Consider the following 17,566-nt stretch of genomic DNA (forward strand, 5'->3'; position numbering starts at 1 on the left):
ATGATTTTTATTTTATATTAAAAATAAAAATATATTTATATTATTTTATCATGTATTTTTTTTATTTTCTATTATTATTTTTTATTATGATTTTTTCTTTTATTTATTATTATTATTTGCTTAAATAAATTTTTTTTAATTCATTTTTCACTTTTTAAAATTCACTCATTCAAATATTTTTTTTTTTAAATGAAATTACATTTTTTAAAATAAAATTCACAAATTTCATTATATAATTCATTTATACATACTTTTAAATTTTATATTAACAAATTTAATTTTTATCAATTATCTTATTTTTTCCAATAATTCTTAGTTCATTTTTTATTCATAATTTTTTTAATTAAATATATAATGTAATAGTTCAATCCTTTATAAAAAAAAAATAAGTTAAGCATTAATAGTATATAACCATGATAACTATTAATACAAGTTTTTTATTATTTTTTAAAAACTACTAATATGGTTTTTTATTTATTCATATATAAAAATTTTGCTTTTATAAATATAATTTATATCTTTTATAACACGTTTGTATTTTTATATTTATTTAATAAAATGCTAAATTGTATATTATAATTTAAATATTAGTAAAAAAATAATTAATAAAAAAAAAAGTTTATACTATATATATTTTGAAAAAATTATTATATGTATTCAATAGAAACAAATTTTTATATTTTGTGCCATAATATTAAATAATTTATATATTAAAAATATTAATATTAATATAATATATATATTTATATTTATATTTATATTTATATTTATATTTATATTTATATTTTTTTACTAAATTTAATTGTAATTATAATATTAATTTATATTAAGATTTATATTTTTGCATTATTTTTTATAATAAATATAAAAAATATTATTATATAATATTTATATTATTTCTTTTTTTTAATTTTTTATAAAATATAATTAATATCTTAAATTATTTTTATAATATAATTTTTTAATAGATATATTTTATATTTATTATAACTATTCACATTATTATTATTATTTTTATATTTATAATTTTTTTATCAAAATAACTCTTGTTAATCTTAATTCTACATTATTAAAGAATTATAATTAATATAATATTATTATTTAATATTTTTAATTTTAATTTTTTAGAATAAAATATATTATTTTGCTTATAAAAATCAATTTTTTTATTTCAATCTATTTTAAATAAATTAATATTAAAAAAAATTAAAAAAAAAAAATTATAAAATAAAAATTAAAAAATATAATCATAAAATATATGAATATTAAAAATATAATTTTATCAAATATATTAGTTTATTTACTAGTTCAGATTGTACACACACATAAATGTAGACATCATGAGTTAGAAAAGAGTTTATATGATAGACTTAGCCTTATAGATGATTTCGAAATTTAGTCTGAACGAATACTTTAATATGGAAGACCTCAATAAAGCTAACCAATTAGAATAACTATTGATTACTCTTTCGTTGATAAAAATCTAGCTTATCCTATAAAAAATTATTTATATAGGTTAATGGAAACAGCGAAAATTTATTTTTAAAAACTTTTAAAAGTAAACCCAATTTAAGGAAATAACATGTTTCCGAAGAACCACAAATTATGGACTTTATAATGTGAAGGTGTAGAAATTCCATCTTCTGCTGTAACCATAGGTGTTGCTAATTCCGATTTAAATATTTATGTTATAATTAAAAATAAACCATAAGATGGAGATTTGGCAAACGCTTGTGTTTGTGCTCACAACAGTTATCACTTAAGACCTTCTTTTGGTAGAATTTAATTTAATATAGGTTTAGTCGGTGTAAATGATGACAATGAATCATTTGAGAATGATTTAGAAACTACAGTCCATGAAATTATACATATTCTAGGATTTAGTGGATTTTAAATGCCATTTTGGATAAATCCTTAGACAGGATAATATTATGGATAATATGGATTATCTTAAATAACGAAAATAGTAATTTATAGAAGTTTACCGACAACACTAGTTATGACAAAAAATATACTTTAAACTGCTAGAAAATATTATGCTTGTCCTACTATGGAAGGTATGTAACTTGAAAATGAAGGAGGATCAGGCTCTTTAGGTTCTCACTGGGAATAACTAATTGTTTAAAATGAAATGATGATGGCTAGTCGGGCTATTACAGATGCTTAATTATCAGTTCTTACTATTGCTTTATTAAGAGATACTGGTTATTATACTGAAGTAAATGAAAACATGGCTGATAACCTTTATTGGGGTAAAGGAAAAGGATGTTAATTTGTAATTTTAGGATGCCATAGTGGTCTAAAATTTCATGAATTCCCATAATAAATGAAAATATAATGTTCTTTTGAAAATGATGGATATGGTTTTCCTGAAACTACTCCTTTCTTAGATAAATGCTTGATGAAAAGTATTTATGGCAATAATTTGTGTACTTCTTATAAAAATAATTTTATAAATTAAGATAGTGATGCTAAATTGGAATATTATGGAACTAATAGTAAATGTTTTACCTCAACAGGTAGTAATGGAGTTAAATTTATAAATGATATATAAAAAAGATGTCATATGTTTAAGTGTTCTCCTGATAAGAGATCTATTACTATTTATTTTCCTTAAATTAAAAGTTAAATTATTTGTACTAATGAAGGAGCACTAATGTCGATTCATCCTTAAAATGATAGATTTGGTAAAATTGTTTGCCCTTCATCATTTCTTTAATTTTGTGATTATGTTCCTATGTGTCCAAAACATTGTAGCACTACGGGTGTTTGTGTAAGAGGAGTTTGTTTATGTTTACCTGGATGGGGAGGAGTTGATTGTTCTGTAAAATGTCATTAAGTAGTATCAGACAAAACATGTGTAAAATAATGTCCTGGAAATTAAGTAATTAGTCCTGATAGATCTTGTTAGAACTAATGTCCTAACGGTTATTTTAGACATGGTCCTAAATGCTTTTAATGTCATCCGTCATGTAAAAGATGTAAAGGAGGAACAGCTAATGATTGTACATTTTGTTAATTTTTGACACAACTAAATTAATATGGTTAATGTGCAAAAGGATATTCATTATGATTAGTTAAATTATTTAACACAATAATAATTATAATTTTAAAGTAAATATATCTTAGAAATTTAAATATATTTTTATTATTAATATTATATTTATAAAATTATTATAAATTTTTTTTAATGAAAACATTTTTTATAATTTAAAATTTTTTTAAATTAAAAAAAAAGCATTATAAATTAAATTATTGTTATTGATAATAGATAAATTTTAAACTTTTAATAAAAAAATATTTAATTTTTTTTTTTCAAATAATGAAAGTTTATATAAAATAAAATAAAATAAAAAAAACTTGAACAAAATTTGATTTTTCTCTTAATATATAATGTATATTAAAAGAAAATTAACATTATAATTGCAAACTATATAAAAAATCAGTTTACCTTTAACATAATAAAATTATATAGATATTTAAAATATTAATTATAAAACAGAAAAAAGAAAAAAAATGAAATCCTTATATAGATAAGTTGAAAAAAAATATTTTATTAACAATTAAAAATAATTTTATAAATTATATAATTGATTGAAATTCACAATAAAAAAATAAAATAAATATTAATAAAAAAAATAAAAATGTGTATATAAATAAGTATATTACAAATATAAAATATATTAAACATTTTTTTTATTTTTTATTAATAACAATTAATTTTTTTTATATTACTATTTAATATATATAATATTTTTAAAATTAATTGGATATATATATATATATTAGAATAATTATTATTATGTATTTTTTTTAATATTCAGTAATTATTAACATTTTTGTTTTTAATAGTATTTTACCATAAATATTTTATATTTTTTATATTATTATTTATATTTAAATTGTAACTGCTTATATTTTTTGTATTTTATGTTTGCTTTTATTATTTTTTTAAAAATATTTCTATTTTAATATTTTTTTTTCTCATTTTCAATATTTCTTAATAATAACTATATATTCTATTTTATAATTATTTCTAAATAAATTAAATTTATTTTTATAAAAATAACGCATATTTAATGATATAATTAATTTATTTATAGTTTTTAAATATAAATATATTGATTTAATATTTTTCATTAAAACATTATTATAAATGTTGTTTAGAGGTTCATTTTTTTAATTAAATATATAAATTAGTAGTTAAATTCTTTAAAGAAAAATTTTTGTTAAACATTGGAATATCATAACTATGATAATTATTATTACAAGATTTTTATTATATTTTTAAATTATTAGTATTGTTGTTCCAATATTATATTAAATTATTCTTTAAATATATTTTATTTATACTTTTTTAATTCTTTATTTTTATTTATATTTAAATGTATTTGTAATTAGAATATTGGTAAAATTTTACTTTTAAAGAAAAGATTATGTATCTGTTTTTTATAATACTAATATATATATATATTTAATATAAGCTATTTTTATAATTTATTTTATTTATTTTTGGCTTGGCTAAGTATTATTTTAAATGCTTTAATTTTTTTTTTTAAATAATTAACAAGATTTTAATATTAATTAATTTTTAATATCAAAAACAAATAAAATTTAAATATTTTATAAGATAAATGCAAATAATTTTGTCTTAAAAACTTATAAACATTAAATTATTTAAAAAAAAATGATAATATAAATTTTAAATCAGAAATATATTATGCACTTTATATTTTAAAGGTTTATATTAAATTTAAATACATTATCAATATAATTAACCAATATTGTAGTTATAAATATTTTTAATCTCATATAAAAATATATATATATGTGTATTATTTATATTTTTTATAATTATTATTATTATTTAAACTTTTTATATTTAATTAAAAAAATTATTTACTTAACATTTTTAATATTTATATCATAAGTAAAATACATTTTAAAAATAAAATTTTATTAGATTTAGTCTTTTTTTTAGTCTAAATTGTGCATACGCATAAATATAGAGAATATGATTTAGAAAAGAATTTCTTTGATAGACTTTAAGATGATTAAAAATATAACCTAAACGAAAATTTTAATATAGTCTCAACAAAGAAAACCTATTAGATTAAATATTAATTACTCATACCTTGACAAAAATCTACCTCATTAAATAAAAAATTATACATTTAGATTACTGGAAACTACGAAACTTTATTTTTAAAGACTTTTTAAAAGTAAACCCAATTTTAGGAAATAACTAATTCTCATAAAATAAAAATAGTAGATTATGGTATTTAGATTGATAAAGTATAATGATTAAAATTGCTGCTGTATCTAGAGGCATTCATGAATCTGAATTTTATTAACATATTTATTTTATAACTAAAAATACACATAAGATGGAAATTTAGCAAACGCTATGGATTTTGTTTACAATGAAATACACATCATTTGAGAATGATCTTGAAGCTACTGTCCATAAAATTTTACATACACTAGGATTTATTTAATTTTAAATGTATCTTTGCATAAATTCTGAGACAGAGAGAGTATAATAATATGGAAATACATTTAAAATGGCAAAAAAAATTTATGGAATAGCTTACATAATAATCTAAAGTTTAGTGTTCTTTCGAAAATGATGGATATGGGGAACCTGCTACTACTCCTTTCTTAGATAAATGTCTGATGAAAAGTAATTATGGCAATAGATTGCTTATTTCTTATAAAAATAAAAATAAGGATATTGATATTGATATAACATTAGAATATTTTGGTATTAATAGTAAATGCTTTACTTATACAAGCATTAAAGCTTTTATTAAGAAATGATAATTAAAAAATATTTCATATATTTTTATGCTCCCCTGATAAGAAAATATTATTATTATTGATTTATCTTAAATTAAAAATAAATTATATGCGTTGAATAAGAAGAAGTAAAGACTATTCATCTTCAAAATAGTAGATTTGATAAAATGTTAGATTGTGTAAAATGTTTTGTCCTTATTCATTATCTTTATTCTTTGATTATGTTCCTATATGTGCAAATCATTGTAGCTCTGTGGGTGTTTGTGTAAGAGGAGTTGATTGTTTTAAATTAATTAGTCCTGATAGATTTTGCTAAAACTTTTATCTTAATGGTTATTTTAGATACGTTCCAAAATGCTCTTAATGTCATCTTTCATATAAAAGATTTAAAGGAGAAACAGCTTATGATTTTGTACACTTTGTTAATTTTTGGCATAACTAAATTAAAATGTTTAATTAATGTATAAATTTATAGAGATCATAAAAGATTGCTTAAAGATAGTTAATTAAATAAAAATTTTAATGGCAAAAGTAAAAATAAAAATTATTTTTGATGATTTTATGCTACAAATTTAAATATTTTTTTTTTATAATATGATTATTTTTAAATAAAACCATTTTTTATAAATTTAAATTATATATATAAATAAAAAAATATTATAATTTTATAGCTTTTCAAAATATTATTATAAATTAATACTATTTTTTATAATAAAAAATCAAAGATATTATTAAACTAAAAAATTAATATTTTAAATGAATATTATTTTTTCTCTTAATATATTAAATTTTCTACATTATAATAACAAAAAAATTAACATTTATATTTACAAAATATTATATAAATAATTTATTTTTAATCCTGTATAAATAACAAATTCCATAAATTATTATAATAAATTTAATATAAATTAAATGCTAATAATTATATATTAATACAAAAAAAGATTATTAATTAATAAAGAATAATATTATTAATGAAATAAATAAAAGAATTAAAAACAATATTCATAAAAAAGTATAAAAATCAATTTCTAAATTAAATACATAATAATTCTAATTAATATTCATAATAACGTAATTAATGATTAATTAATAAAATAATATATAAATAAATAAATAAAAATGTGTTTGTTTCTAACTTAAATATACAAGTACTTTTTATATTTTTTTGTAAAAAATAAAAGAAATTTCTTCATATTTTATTTTTAAAGATATATTTTTTAAAATATTATATTTTAAATATAATTATCTTATATTATTATTATTTTTATTTTTTATTTATAATTATTAATATTTAATATTTTATTTTATTTTATTTTATTTTATTTTTTTTATTTTATTTTATTTTAATATAGTCAATATTATTAAAGATATTTTTTTAATTCATATTTAACCATAAATTTTTTATGTTTCTATGTTATTTTTTCTATTATATATATATTTATAATATATTTTATATTATATTTTTTACCTTATTTATTTATTATTAATTTTTGCTCCAAATAAAATTTTGTATTATAATTAATATATTTTTAAATCCTTGCCAATATTAAAAATATTTGATTTATATTTTTTTAAATGAAATTTCATTGTTTTTCTATTAAAATAGAGATATTAATAATAAGTATAATATATTCATAAATTGTTTTTAATATTATATTTAAGAATATATTTTTTTTTATTAATTTATATTTAACATTTTTGTTTAGTTTATCATTTTTTATTTCTGATTTTTTTAATTAAATATATATATTGGTAGTTGAATTCTTTAAAAAAAAAGTTATGTTAAACATTGAAATGTCATAACTATGATAATTATTATTAAAAGTTTTGAGTATTTTTTATAATATATATATACTTTTTTTTAAATGCTTTTATATTTTATATATTCAATAATATGCTTAAATTTATATTTAATTAGAATATTTTTGATAAAATTTTATTTATAACACAAAGATAATTTATCTGTTTTTTATTATATTTATATATATATTTAATATAAACCATTTTTATATTTTAGTTTGATATTATTTGGGATAATTAATATTTAAAAAGCTTCATAATGATGTTTAAAAAATTATCAAAATTTAAATAAATTTTATTTAAAATATCTAAAATAAACAAAATTAAAATCTTTGATAAAATAAATACAAATTAGTTTGTCTTAAAACTTATAAGCATTAAATTATCTTTAAAAAAAATATTGATAAATAATTATAATTTTAAATCTAAAAAAATATATATATATATTTATTTAAAAATATATATTAAATTTAAATAAATAGAAATATATTAAACCATTTTTTATTTATAAATATATTTAATTTTATTTAAAAATATATAAATTTCTTTATAATTTTCTATAGATTAATATAATATAAATTCATTTATCTATTTTTTTTTATTTTGACTAAAATAATATTATTTTTTATATAATTTTTTTCAAATTATTTTATAAATTCATTAATTATATTTTAATATAAATAAAGAATAAAATCATATTAAATATTTATATAAAAAATTTTATAATTAATTAAATTTATATTATTTTATAATAATATTTATTCTATAAATGTAATTAATATCTAAAATTATTTTATATTATAACTATATAATAGATTAATTTCATAATCACTATATATATGGATATGTATTTATAATAATTTTTATAAACTATTAAAAATTATTAGAATAATCTTTTTAATTTTAATTCTACATTTTTTTCAATAAAAAGTTCTAAATATATCTTTATTACTTAAGTTATTATCATTTAATTATTTATTAATAATTATATTTTATGTTTTTTTAAAAAGCATCTTTTTTTTATTTAATTTAAAGTTAAAAAAAAAAATATAAAAAATATAAATTTAAGAAAAATAAATTAAAAAAAAGTAAAAAATAGTCAAAATTTATATGAATATTAAAAATATAATTTTATCAATTTTAGTAATTTTGTTCCTAGTTCAAATTGTAAATACACATAAATGTAGACACAAAGAGCTAGAAAAGAGTTTATATGATAGACTTAGACTTATAGATGATTTAGAAACATAGTCTAAACGAAATCTTTAATATTTAAGACCTAAATAAAGCTAACCAATTAAAATAACTATTGATTACTCATTCCTTGATAAAAATCTAGCTCAAATATATAAAAGTTATATATTTAGATAAATGGAAACAGCGAAAATTTATTTTTAAAAACTTTTAAAAGTAAACCCATTTTTAGGAAATAACTATTTTCCTAGATATAGCAAATTATGGAAATAAAGTTGCAACGGTGTTTTTATTCCAGATAGTGCTATAGAAGTAGGTATTCCTGATTCTGATTTACATATTTATGTTATAACTAAAAATAAACCATAAGATGGAGATTTGGCAAACGCTTGTGTTTGTGCTTACAACGATATGTACATGAGACCTTCTTTTGGTAGAATCTAATTTGATTTAGGATTATTTGGTAAAAATCAGGATGCTGAATCATTTGAGAATGATCTTGAAACTACTATCCATGAAATTTTACATATCCTAGGATTTAGTGGATTTTAAATGTAATTTTGGATAAATCCTTAGACAGGATAATATTATGGATAATATGGATTATCTTAAATAACGAAAATAGTAATTTATAGAGGTTTACCGACAACACTAGTTATGACAAAAAATATACTTTAAACTGCTAGAAAATATTATGCTTGTCCTAATATGGAAGGTATGTAACTTGAAAATGAAGGAGGATCAGGCTCTTTAGGTTCTCACTGGGAATAACTAATTGTTTAAAATGAAATGATGATGGCTAGTGATGTAATTACAGATGCTTAATTATCAGTTCTTACTATTGCTTTATTAAGAGATACTGGTTATTATACTGAAGTAAATGAAAACATGGCTGATAACCTTTATTGGGGTAAAGGAAAAGGATGTTCGTTTGTAATTGAAGGATGCTATAGTAAACAAAAATTTGATGAGTTCCCGTAAGAAATGAAAGTATAATGTTCTTTCGAAAATGATGGATATGGTTTTCCTGAAACTACTCCTTACTTTGATAAATGCTTGATGAAAGATATTTATGGCAATAAATTGTGTACTTCTTTTAAAAATAATTTTCAATTTAATAATAGTGATATTGCATTAGAGTATTTTGGTATTAGTAGTAAATGTTTTAACTCTACAAGTAGTAATAATGTTAAATTATTAAATGATGAATAAGCAAGATGTCATATGTTTAAATGTTCTCCTGATCATAAATCTATTAGTATTTTTTTTCCTTAAATTAAAAGATAAATCATTTGTACTAAAGAAAAAGAAGAAAAGTTGATTAATCCTTAAAATGATAGATTTGGTAAAATTGTTTGCCCTTCATCATTTCTTTAATTTTGTGATTATGTTCATATATGTCCAAATTATTGTAGCTCTGTGGGTTTTTGTGTAAGAGGAGTTTGTTTATGTTTACCTGGATGGGGAGGAGTTGATTGTTCTGTAAAATGTCATTAAGTAGTATCAGACAAAACATGTGTAAAATAATGTCCTGGAAATTAAGTAATTAGTCCTGATAGATCTTGTTAGAACTAATGTCCTAACGGTTATTTTAGACATGGTCCTAAATGCTTTTAATGTCATCCGTCATGTAAAAGATGTAAAGGAGGAACAGCTAATGATTGTACACTTTGTTAATTTTTGACACAACCAAATTAATATGGTTAATGTATAAGCATATATTGATAAGTTAAAGATATCTTAGAAATTTAAAAATATTATTTTTAATAATATTTATATATATATATATATATTTATATATATATCAAAAATAATTGAATTTTTTAATAAAAAAAATTTTTTTAACTTAAAATTATTTTATAAATTAAAAAAACGTATTTAATTAAAATATTTAAAAACATTATTATAAATCAATAAATATTGATTTTTAATAAAAAAATGCATAATTTTTTTTTATATTAATAAATAAAAGGAATAAATAAAAGGTATTACAAAAATTTAATAATTCTTAAACGTAAAATAATTTTTACTCTTAATATATTAAATTAAATTGATAAGAAAATTAATATTTTAAATTAAAAACTTTTAATAAGCCAATTTTGTTTTAAACATATAAAATTATAAAAATTAAAAAAATATTATTTTAAAATTAAGTAAAAATTAAAATAAAAACATTATATGGATGTATATAGATATATTTAAAACAATATAAATCATGCAACAAATTAAAAATATAATTGATTTTCATATTAACAAAAAATAATAAATAAATTAATAAAAATAATATATTTTTTTAAGTTAAAAAAATATTTGATTATAATAAATAATATTGATAAATATAAAATTTGAACTTATGTTTAATTAATAATATTATAATTAAATGTAAAAATTTTTTTTTTTTAAAAAAAAATATTTATTTGTATATTTTCTTTTTAAAAATGTTTATATTTCAAAAATCATAAAGGGTAAATAAATAAATATTTTTCAATATTCTAATTTTTGAAAAATAGAATATATATATTTTTAGAAATATTAAGTAATTTATCAATTGATTTTTGCTTTTATTTTAATTTAATAATTCATATAAATAAAATTCATATTTTGACAATTTTTTTACAATAATTTGATTAAAATACAAATATAGATTTTTAAATATTTTAAATTTGAAAAATTTTTTTAAAATAATATAAATTTGTAAAGCAAATAAATAAATATAATTACGAATGAAAGTTTTTAATTTTTAAGAATTTTAATGTTTAAATTTTTAATTATTCATAAAATAATAATGATACATTTTAATCACTAAATCCTAATGGTTTAAAATATTAAATTACCTTAAATCAGTTTGCAAGAAAAATATTAATAAAATAGTTAATATGCTAAATTTTAATTTAATTAGTGTATAATGAATTTTAGTTAATAAACTTATGTTATTTTAATAAAATTTGGATATAATGAATGATTAATTTTATAATTTTTTTGTATTTTTATTATTTAAATAATTATAACTCTTTTATGGATGTATTAAAAAGAATACTTTAATAAAATAGCAAATATTATCTCTGTTTATATAAAATAATATATTTATTATAAGTATTTTTTTAATAATATTAAAATTATATTTCAATTATGTTTTAATGGAATTAATTTAATTTACTGACAAAAAAATAGGAAATAAAATCTAAAATTAAAATATTTGATGAAGGAGCAATAATCCATAAATAATTTAAAAAAAATCCATTTAAAAAGTTTATAAATTATAAAAATTTTAATCATATAATTTTACAATATAAAATTAATTATAGAAAAAATAAGAATGCAAATAAAAATTAAACTAATAATGGTTTTAGATAAATTATTAATTTTGCAATTTTTTTTAAACAAAATTTAAATATATTAAATAGAGAAAAATTATTATTTTATTATATATTTTAAAAATTAAAAATAATTTATTTTTTTATTTTAAACAATATAAATAAATAATAAATAAAAACATTTATTTAAATATATAAAGAAAACTATAAAAATTAAATAAAAATGAAAAATACAAACAATACGATTTATTTGAATTTTTATATTTATTCGAAATATCTTTATATATATATTTTTTTTGAATATCACTCTGATTCCCCTAATTTTTTTAATAAATTATAATGACCTTTCAAAGCATCCCAAAAAGTATTGTAAGTAACATATTTGACATTATTTTATTTGCAATATTCTTAAACTACTTGGCTAATTTCAAATAACCTTGTGTGTGAATATCCAGGGGCTAAATGATGTTCAATCTTTAAAATATATAAAAACATGAATATATAAATATCTTTAATATATATGATTTTTTTAATAATTTTTTTATTTTATCTTTATTTGTTATTAAATAAAACTTAATATTAATATTTTATATAATAATATACTTAAAAATTTAATCCTCCACAAATATGACTCCAAAAAGTACTATCAAGAGCGAAATTGCATGAATTTTAAATTTACATGATTCCCCAATCTGTATTATTTATATTACTATTGTCAGTAAAATTAGCTTCATCAGTCCAATGATTAACTGCAAAAAACAAAGCATAAGAATAACTAAAAAATATAAAAAAAATAATTTATAAAAAATAGTTAAATAACCTAAATATAACCATATACAACATCCAAATAGGAAAAGCCCATAAATACCCATGCAGATATGTAGGAATAATAATTAAGGTAATAAACCATATCATTTTAATAATTGCTTAACTAAAAACTTAAAAATTAGAACAAAATCCTTATCTACTTGGAAAATTACTCATCCAGTATATTTCATCAAAAGTACCAAACAGATCGCCAAAATTAGTTAAACCATATACAAACCAGACATAAATTTATTAATACTTATGAAACCACAATTTAGGCTGCATTCTATGAAGTCTAATAAGTGGAAAAGTAGTATCAAAAGATCTATCTAATTCATAATGATTAGCACATCCATGATGCCCAAAATCATGGGACCTTCTATATACTACGGAAGAGGAAAAAGTCAACTCCAATGTATATCCAGCTATTTTCGATATTAGTTTATTAGAAGTAAAAGCCACATGGTTTCCGTCGTGCATTACATTTATTCCTATTTGTCCAGAAATAAATCCGAAGGCAAAAGTGTAAAAAAGAGTGTTTTCTTTTACAAATTTGTAGAATAAATATATGTAGGATACTAAGACTATAAATGATTTGACAAATAAACGAATATCGTTTTATCGCTTATTTTTTGGAATTTTTTATTCAATTTATTTTTTTATATTTAAATAAAAGCTATCTTTGTAAGAATAAAAGTCGCTATAATTATAAACTTCCCCAATCAAAAAATCATCTTGTAAATTTTTTTCGATAATCCAAGTTGGATGGTATGAATACCACATAAAGTACATTCACCACCTGCTCCATCTAATATTATATCACCACTATTTTTTATGTTTTTTTTATTTTTTTATTTTATTTTTATTCATACCCTGGATGTTGGGAAATATAATTTGATAAATCATATACTTTACCTTGTATTACAATCCAACAATCATCTCTTTTATCGTGTTGAATTATTTCAGGCCATGTGTATATTTTATATTCAGGTTTTTCGTTTTATTTTTAATCAGATTATTTTTTATTTTTTTTAAGTTCTTTTATTTTTTTTAATAAAAATTATAGTTATAAGTACCTTCAAATTTAAGTGTTTTCCATTCTCTAATTGACATGATTTCACATAATAATAGAAAAGAAAGCCCTATAGAACAAACTCTGAACTTAAGTCTTTCAATACTGTACCCATAAAGCTAATATTCTCTAATTGTAAAAGGAACTAAAATAACCATCAATGTAACTACTAATACGTTTAAAGATTTCCACCATAAAGGTTTTTTCCAAATAAATATTTTAGGTAATAGATCTATTGTATATAGTAATTAAACCACTATTTCTAAAATCTTATATATTAAGTTCGCTATTTAGATTTAATTTTCACTACTTGTAACTGCATATGTAGGAAAAGGCCATATATCATATGTCTGTTTGAATATATAGTATATAATTGCAGGTATTTCTAGTGCTAGACTTGTAAATGGAGATATGAATGTAAGTAAGTGTATAGAAATGATTATAAAGAGTATTTTTCTAAAGTATCTATGAGAATGTATACGTAAAATATGTTGGAAAAATTGATTTGATTTTTATTTTTAAAGGCCTTCGTCTTTTAATTTTTTATCTTTTAAGTTATTGCTTTTTTACATTTAGGAACTATTGATAAATATATTTTAGAATCTTTTTAAATTATTTTTATATTTATTTTATTTTATTTAGTTTTTTTTCTTTCTTGTTATAATTTGCCTTTTTTAATTTTAATTTTAATTTTTTTTTTTCTTTTAATAGATATTTTATGTTTATATTTCACGTTTAATTATAATTATTTATGTCTTTAAATATAGAAAAAAATGTTTTTTTTTTTTTAAATTAAAAGCATAATAAAATTTAAATTTGATTAAGAGAAATAATATAATATAATATTATATTTTTTATATTTGAAAATATATATTTTTTTAAAAAATTATTTTATTTAAATGTATTTTTAAAATAAAAATACATGTTAAATTAAAAAAAAATTAAGTTAAAATATATATTTCTTATTCTTTTTCTAGTATTTATATTGAAATATGAAACAAAAAAACATATAATACATAATTCATGTAATATTCGTTTATTTATTTAATATTTTAATTTTAAAATAAATTTAAAATCCTTAAATTTTTAATTAAAAAAAATTAAATAATTCACATAACATTGAGTAATTATTTATTTTTAATTTTATATATTTTTCCATCTATTTTTAAAATTAGATCTTCTTGTCCTTTTCTAAAATTATTCATAATATTTTTTAGTTTTTAATTAGAACATTTGCTTTTTTCTCTGCCTATCATATATTCTTTTATAATATTAGAATATTTCAAAGGAATTTTTTTTTCTAAAATTACAGAATTATCGAAAGCTATTTCTGCAGCAGGTTATACAATTGTAGTAATAGTTCCTATTAATAAATTTTATAAGAAAAATCCAATAAAAATAACAAGAAATCCAAAAAATAATCCGAATAAAGCATTCTATATATATAATTTAAAATTATTAAATACATTTTTTAATAAAAAACTTTTAATAATGCTTCTCTTGCAACATCTCCCCAAGCATCAAAAGTTATGGTCTAAAATAAAAACAAGAAAGTTGAAATGAAATCTTCAAAATATATATTAAAATTTTAACTAAATCCATGTAATATATAATATGCAATCATTGTTAACAAATATAAAAGAAGTAAATTTACAAAAAGCATTTCTTTTATCTTTATAAATAAACATATATTATAAATATTATTTATACTTTTTCAATAACTAAGCTTAGTCTTTCTAATGCAAATTAAACTTAATATGTATTTAAAAGTATTAATACTCTAAAACAATTTCCTACATCTAAAGAAATTTCATTATAAAATAAATAAATGAATAAATCTATTCCAAAAGTTACAATACTTGAAAGGAATAAAACTGTTAATTTGATTATATTGATAGTTTTTTTATTTTAAGTATTTTTTTATACCTAAAATTTTTCTTTTTAAATAATTTTTTTTTAATTTATATTTTTTTTACTTCTTAAAAAAGTTCAAATAAAATTAAAAATCCAAAAAATATTTCACAAAATGAATGCAAAAAATAAGATTTATAATGCAAAGCATCAATGAAATGTAATAAAATTTTTGTTAAAAAATAACATTATTTATAATTATTATTAATCATATCAAAAAGACTGATTTTTTTTTCATATTTTTTATTTATACATATATCTTAAATCAAATTTTAGACAGTTAAAAGATTATTTTATTCTTTATTTTTTTCTTCATATAACTTTTTTTTTTTTTTTTATTTTTTTATTTTTTTTTAAAGTTTACAAAATTAACTCGGTATTATTTTTTACTATAATATGTAACAAATACACTTAAGAAAAAATTAAAAAAGAAATATTGTAAAAGAAAAATAAATACAATAAAAAATATACACCATCCATTACCAATTTATTTAATTATGGGAATGTTTATTAATAAATTCCAAGAATCGAAACTTAAGGTTTAGAACATAGAAAGTAAAGAAAAAAATATATTTGAGAATTATTCAGGATGTATGTCTGAAAAAAGATTAAAAGCTAAAAATGAAAATATGTAAAATACATATATCATTGAAAAAAATATATTTTTTGAATGAGGTAATATATAGATTATATCTTTTATTATAACTCTAAGTTTTTCTTAACAAAAGAACCTAAATATTCTTAAAATATCTACCCAATATATTCCTAATTCAAGTTATTATGTTGATATAAGGAAATATATATCTAATAAAAGAGCAATTGGACCATTTAATAAATCAAATGTTATAAATATATAACCTATATAATTTTTTATATAAAAAATATAAATATTATTTGTTCTAGAATTTTTTTATTTATTAAGTATTAAGTTTTTAACAAAAAAAAAATAATACAGAAAAAATAATTTCAAGAAATGATAGTATAAAAAATAAAATCTTACCGTAATAATCAAAATCTAAATAGTGGTCTTTTATATAAAAAAAATTAAAAAATATAGAAATTGTTACAATTATTGAATTAATTTCGTTTATATATCTATATACTAATAAGAAAGTATAATCTCCACTATATTTTTTTTTTATGATAAAAATATAAAAAAATATCTTTATCATTATTTAAATATTAAATTTAAATTACTTTGAAAAGCACGTTAAAGCAATCGTTTATGAGAATATTATTAATAAAGTAAAATATTCATTCTATTTTATGTATTGATTTTATTAACTTTTTTATTAAGTAAATTGAATATTCTTTTATTTCTATTATTAAAAAAAAAATCCTTTCATTTTAATTTTAGATATTTATTTTAAAGTATTTTTTTTATTTATATATTATTAAAAAAAAACTAATCGAAAATTATGTAAATAATAAGCTTTGTTATATATTTGATTATTATATAAATAAATTTAGAAATTTTTCTTTAAAACAATAAATCTCAATTCGTATTTTTAATAATGCAATAAACATCAAAAAATAACAAATTATAAAAGTGTAAAAATAAATATATTATTAAAAAAAAAAATTAATAAATAAAAAAAAAAAAATTTAAATAAAAAAAAATATATATAATTTTTATTAAGACAAAATAAATATAAAAAAAATT

The 17,566-nt window shown here is 16.6% G+C and overlaps 4 protein-coding genes across 4 annotated transcripts, besides 34 other annotated features; 2 read left to right on the top strand and 2 right to left on the bottom strand. All coding sequences in view use genetic code 6, as the record gives it.

The window, feature by feature from the left end:
• The first annotated feature begins 38 nt into the window (after positions 1-38).
• Positions 39-118: a microsatellite.
• Positions 62-118: a microsatellite.
• Positions 119-689: 571 nt separating this feature from the next.
• Positions 690-786: a microsatellite.
• Positions 692-744: a microsatellite.
• Positions 716-841: a microsatellite.
• Positions 734-787: a microsatellite.
• A 346-nt stretch (positions 842-1,187) lies between the features above and the next one.
• Positions 1,188-1,278: a microsatellite.
• Positions 1,199-1,242: a microsatellite.
• Positions 1,202-1,257: a microsatellite.
• A 244-nt stretch (positions 1,279-1,522) lies between the features above and the next one.
• On the top strand, positions 1,523-3,073 carry IMG5_132140 (leishmanolysin family protein, putative; the record flags this gene model as incomplete). Its single annotated transcript, XM_004031969.1, has 1 exon — positions 1,523-3,073. The coding sequence occupies exon 1, from the start codon at positions 1,583-1,585 to the stop codon at positions 3,071-3,073; it is 1,491 nt and encodes a 496-aa protein (XP_004032017.1). The 5' UTR covers positions 1,523-1,582.
• Positions 3,074-3,173: 100 nt separating this feature from the next.
• Positions 3,174-3,233: a microsatellite.
• Positions 3,179-3,234: a microsatellite.
• Positions 3,235-4,082: 848 nt separating this feature from the next.
• Positions 4,083-4,137: a microsatellite.
• Positions 4,138-4,834: 697 nt separating this feature from the next.
• Positions 4,835-4,884: a microsatellite.
• Positions 4,885-5,953: 1,069 nt separating this feature from the next.
• Positions 5,954-5,988: a microsatellite.
• An 843-nt stretch (positions 5,989-6,831) lies between these two features.
• Positions 6,832-6,875: a microsatellite.
• A 129-nt stretch (positions 6,876-7,004) lies between these two features.
• Positions 7,005-7,042: a microsatellite.
• Positions 7,031-7,116: a microsatellite.
• Positions 7,048-7,151: a microsatellite.
• Positions 7,101-7,151: a microsatellite.
• An 80-nt stretch (positions 7,152-7,231) lies between these two features.
• Positions 7,232-7,268: a microsatellite.
• Positions 7,269-8,635: 1,367 nt separating this feature from the next.
• Positions 8,636-8,691: a microsatellite.
• Positions 8,636-8,692: a microsatellite.
• Positions 8,643-8,698: a microsatellite.
• A 196-nt stretch (positions 8,699-8,894) lies between these two features.
• Positions 8,895-10,524, top strand: IMG5_132150 (leishmanolysin family protein, putative; the record flags this gene model as incomplete). The annotated part of the gene is made up of 1 exon (XM_004031970.1): positions 8,895-10,524. Exon 1 carries the CDS (start codon positions 8,977-8,979, stop codon positions 10,522-10,524), a length of 1,548 nt encoding a protein of 515 aa, XP_004032018.1. The 5' UTR covers positions 8,895-8,976.
• A 44-nt stretch (positions 10,525-10,568) lies between these two features.
• Positions 10,569-10,604: a microsatellite.
• A 27-nt stretch (positions 10,605-10,631) lies between these two features.
• Positions 10,632-10,669: a microsatellite.
• A 90-nt stretch (positions 10,670-10,759) lies between these two features.
• Positions 10,760-10,785: a microsatellite.
• Positions 10,786-11,530: 745 nt separating this feature from the next.
• Positions 11,531-11,569: a microsatellite.
• Positions 11,570-12,416: 847 nt separating this feature from the next.
• IMG5_132160 (linoleoyl- desaturase, putative) lies at positions 12,417-13,400 on the bottom strand (the record flags this gene model as incomplete). Its single annotated transcript, XM_004031971.1, has 3 exons — positions 12,417-12,587; positions 12,717-12,888; positions 12,934-13,400. The coding sequence occupies 3 exons, from the start codon at positions 13,398-13,400 to the stop codon at positions 12,417-12,419; spliced, it is 810 nt and encodes a 269-aa protein (XP_004032019.1).
• Positions 13,401-13,642: 242 nt separating this feature from the next.
• Positions 13,643-14,564, bottom strand: IMG5_132170 (hypothetical protein; the record flags this gene model as incomplete). Its single annotated transcript, XM_004031972.1, has 3 exons — positions 13,643-13,745; positions 13,793-13,958; positions 13,997-14,564. 3 exons carry the CDS (start codon positions 14,562-14,564, stop codon positions 13,643-13,645), a joined length of 837 nt encoding a protein of 278 aa, XP_004032020.1.
• Positions 13,749-13,787: a microsatellite.
• A 285-nt stretch (positions 14,565-14,849) lies between the features above and the next one.
• Positions 14,850-14,892: a microsatellite.
• A 1,332-nt stretch (positions 14,893-16,224) lies between these two features.
• Positions 16,225-16,258: a microsatellite.
• Positions 16,225-16,259: a microsatellite.
• A 1,209-nt stretch (positions 16,260-17,468) lies between these two features.
• Positions 17,469-17,502: a microsatellite.
• Positions 17,475-17,523: a microsatellite.
• Positions 17,493-17,532: a microsatellite.
• The last annotated feature ends 34 nt before the right edge of the window (positions 17,533-17,566 follow it).

This window comes from Ichthyophthirius multifiliis (assembly GCF_000220395.1).
Source record: "Ichthyophthirius multifiliis unplaced genomic scaffold scaff_1120509251032, whole genome shotgun sequence".
Taxonomy (NCBI): Eukaryota; Ciliophora; class Oligohymenophorea; order Hymenostomatida; genus Ichthyophthirius; species Ichthyophthirius multifiliis.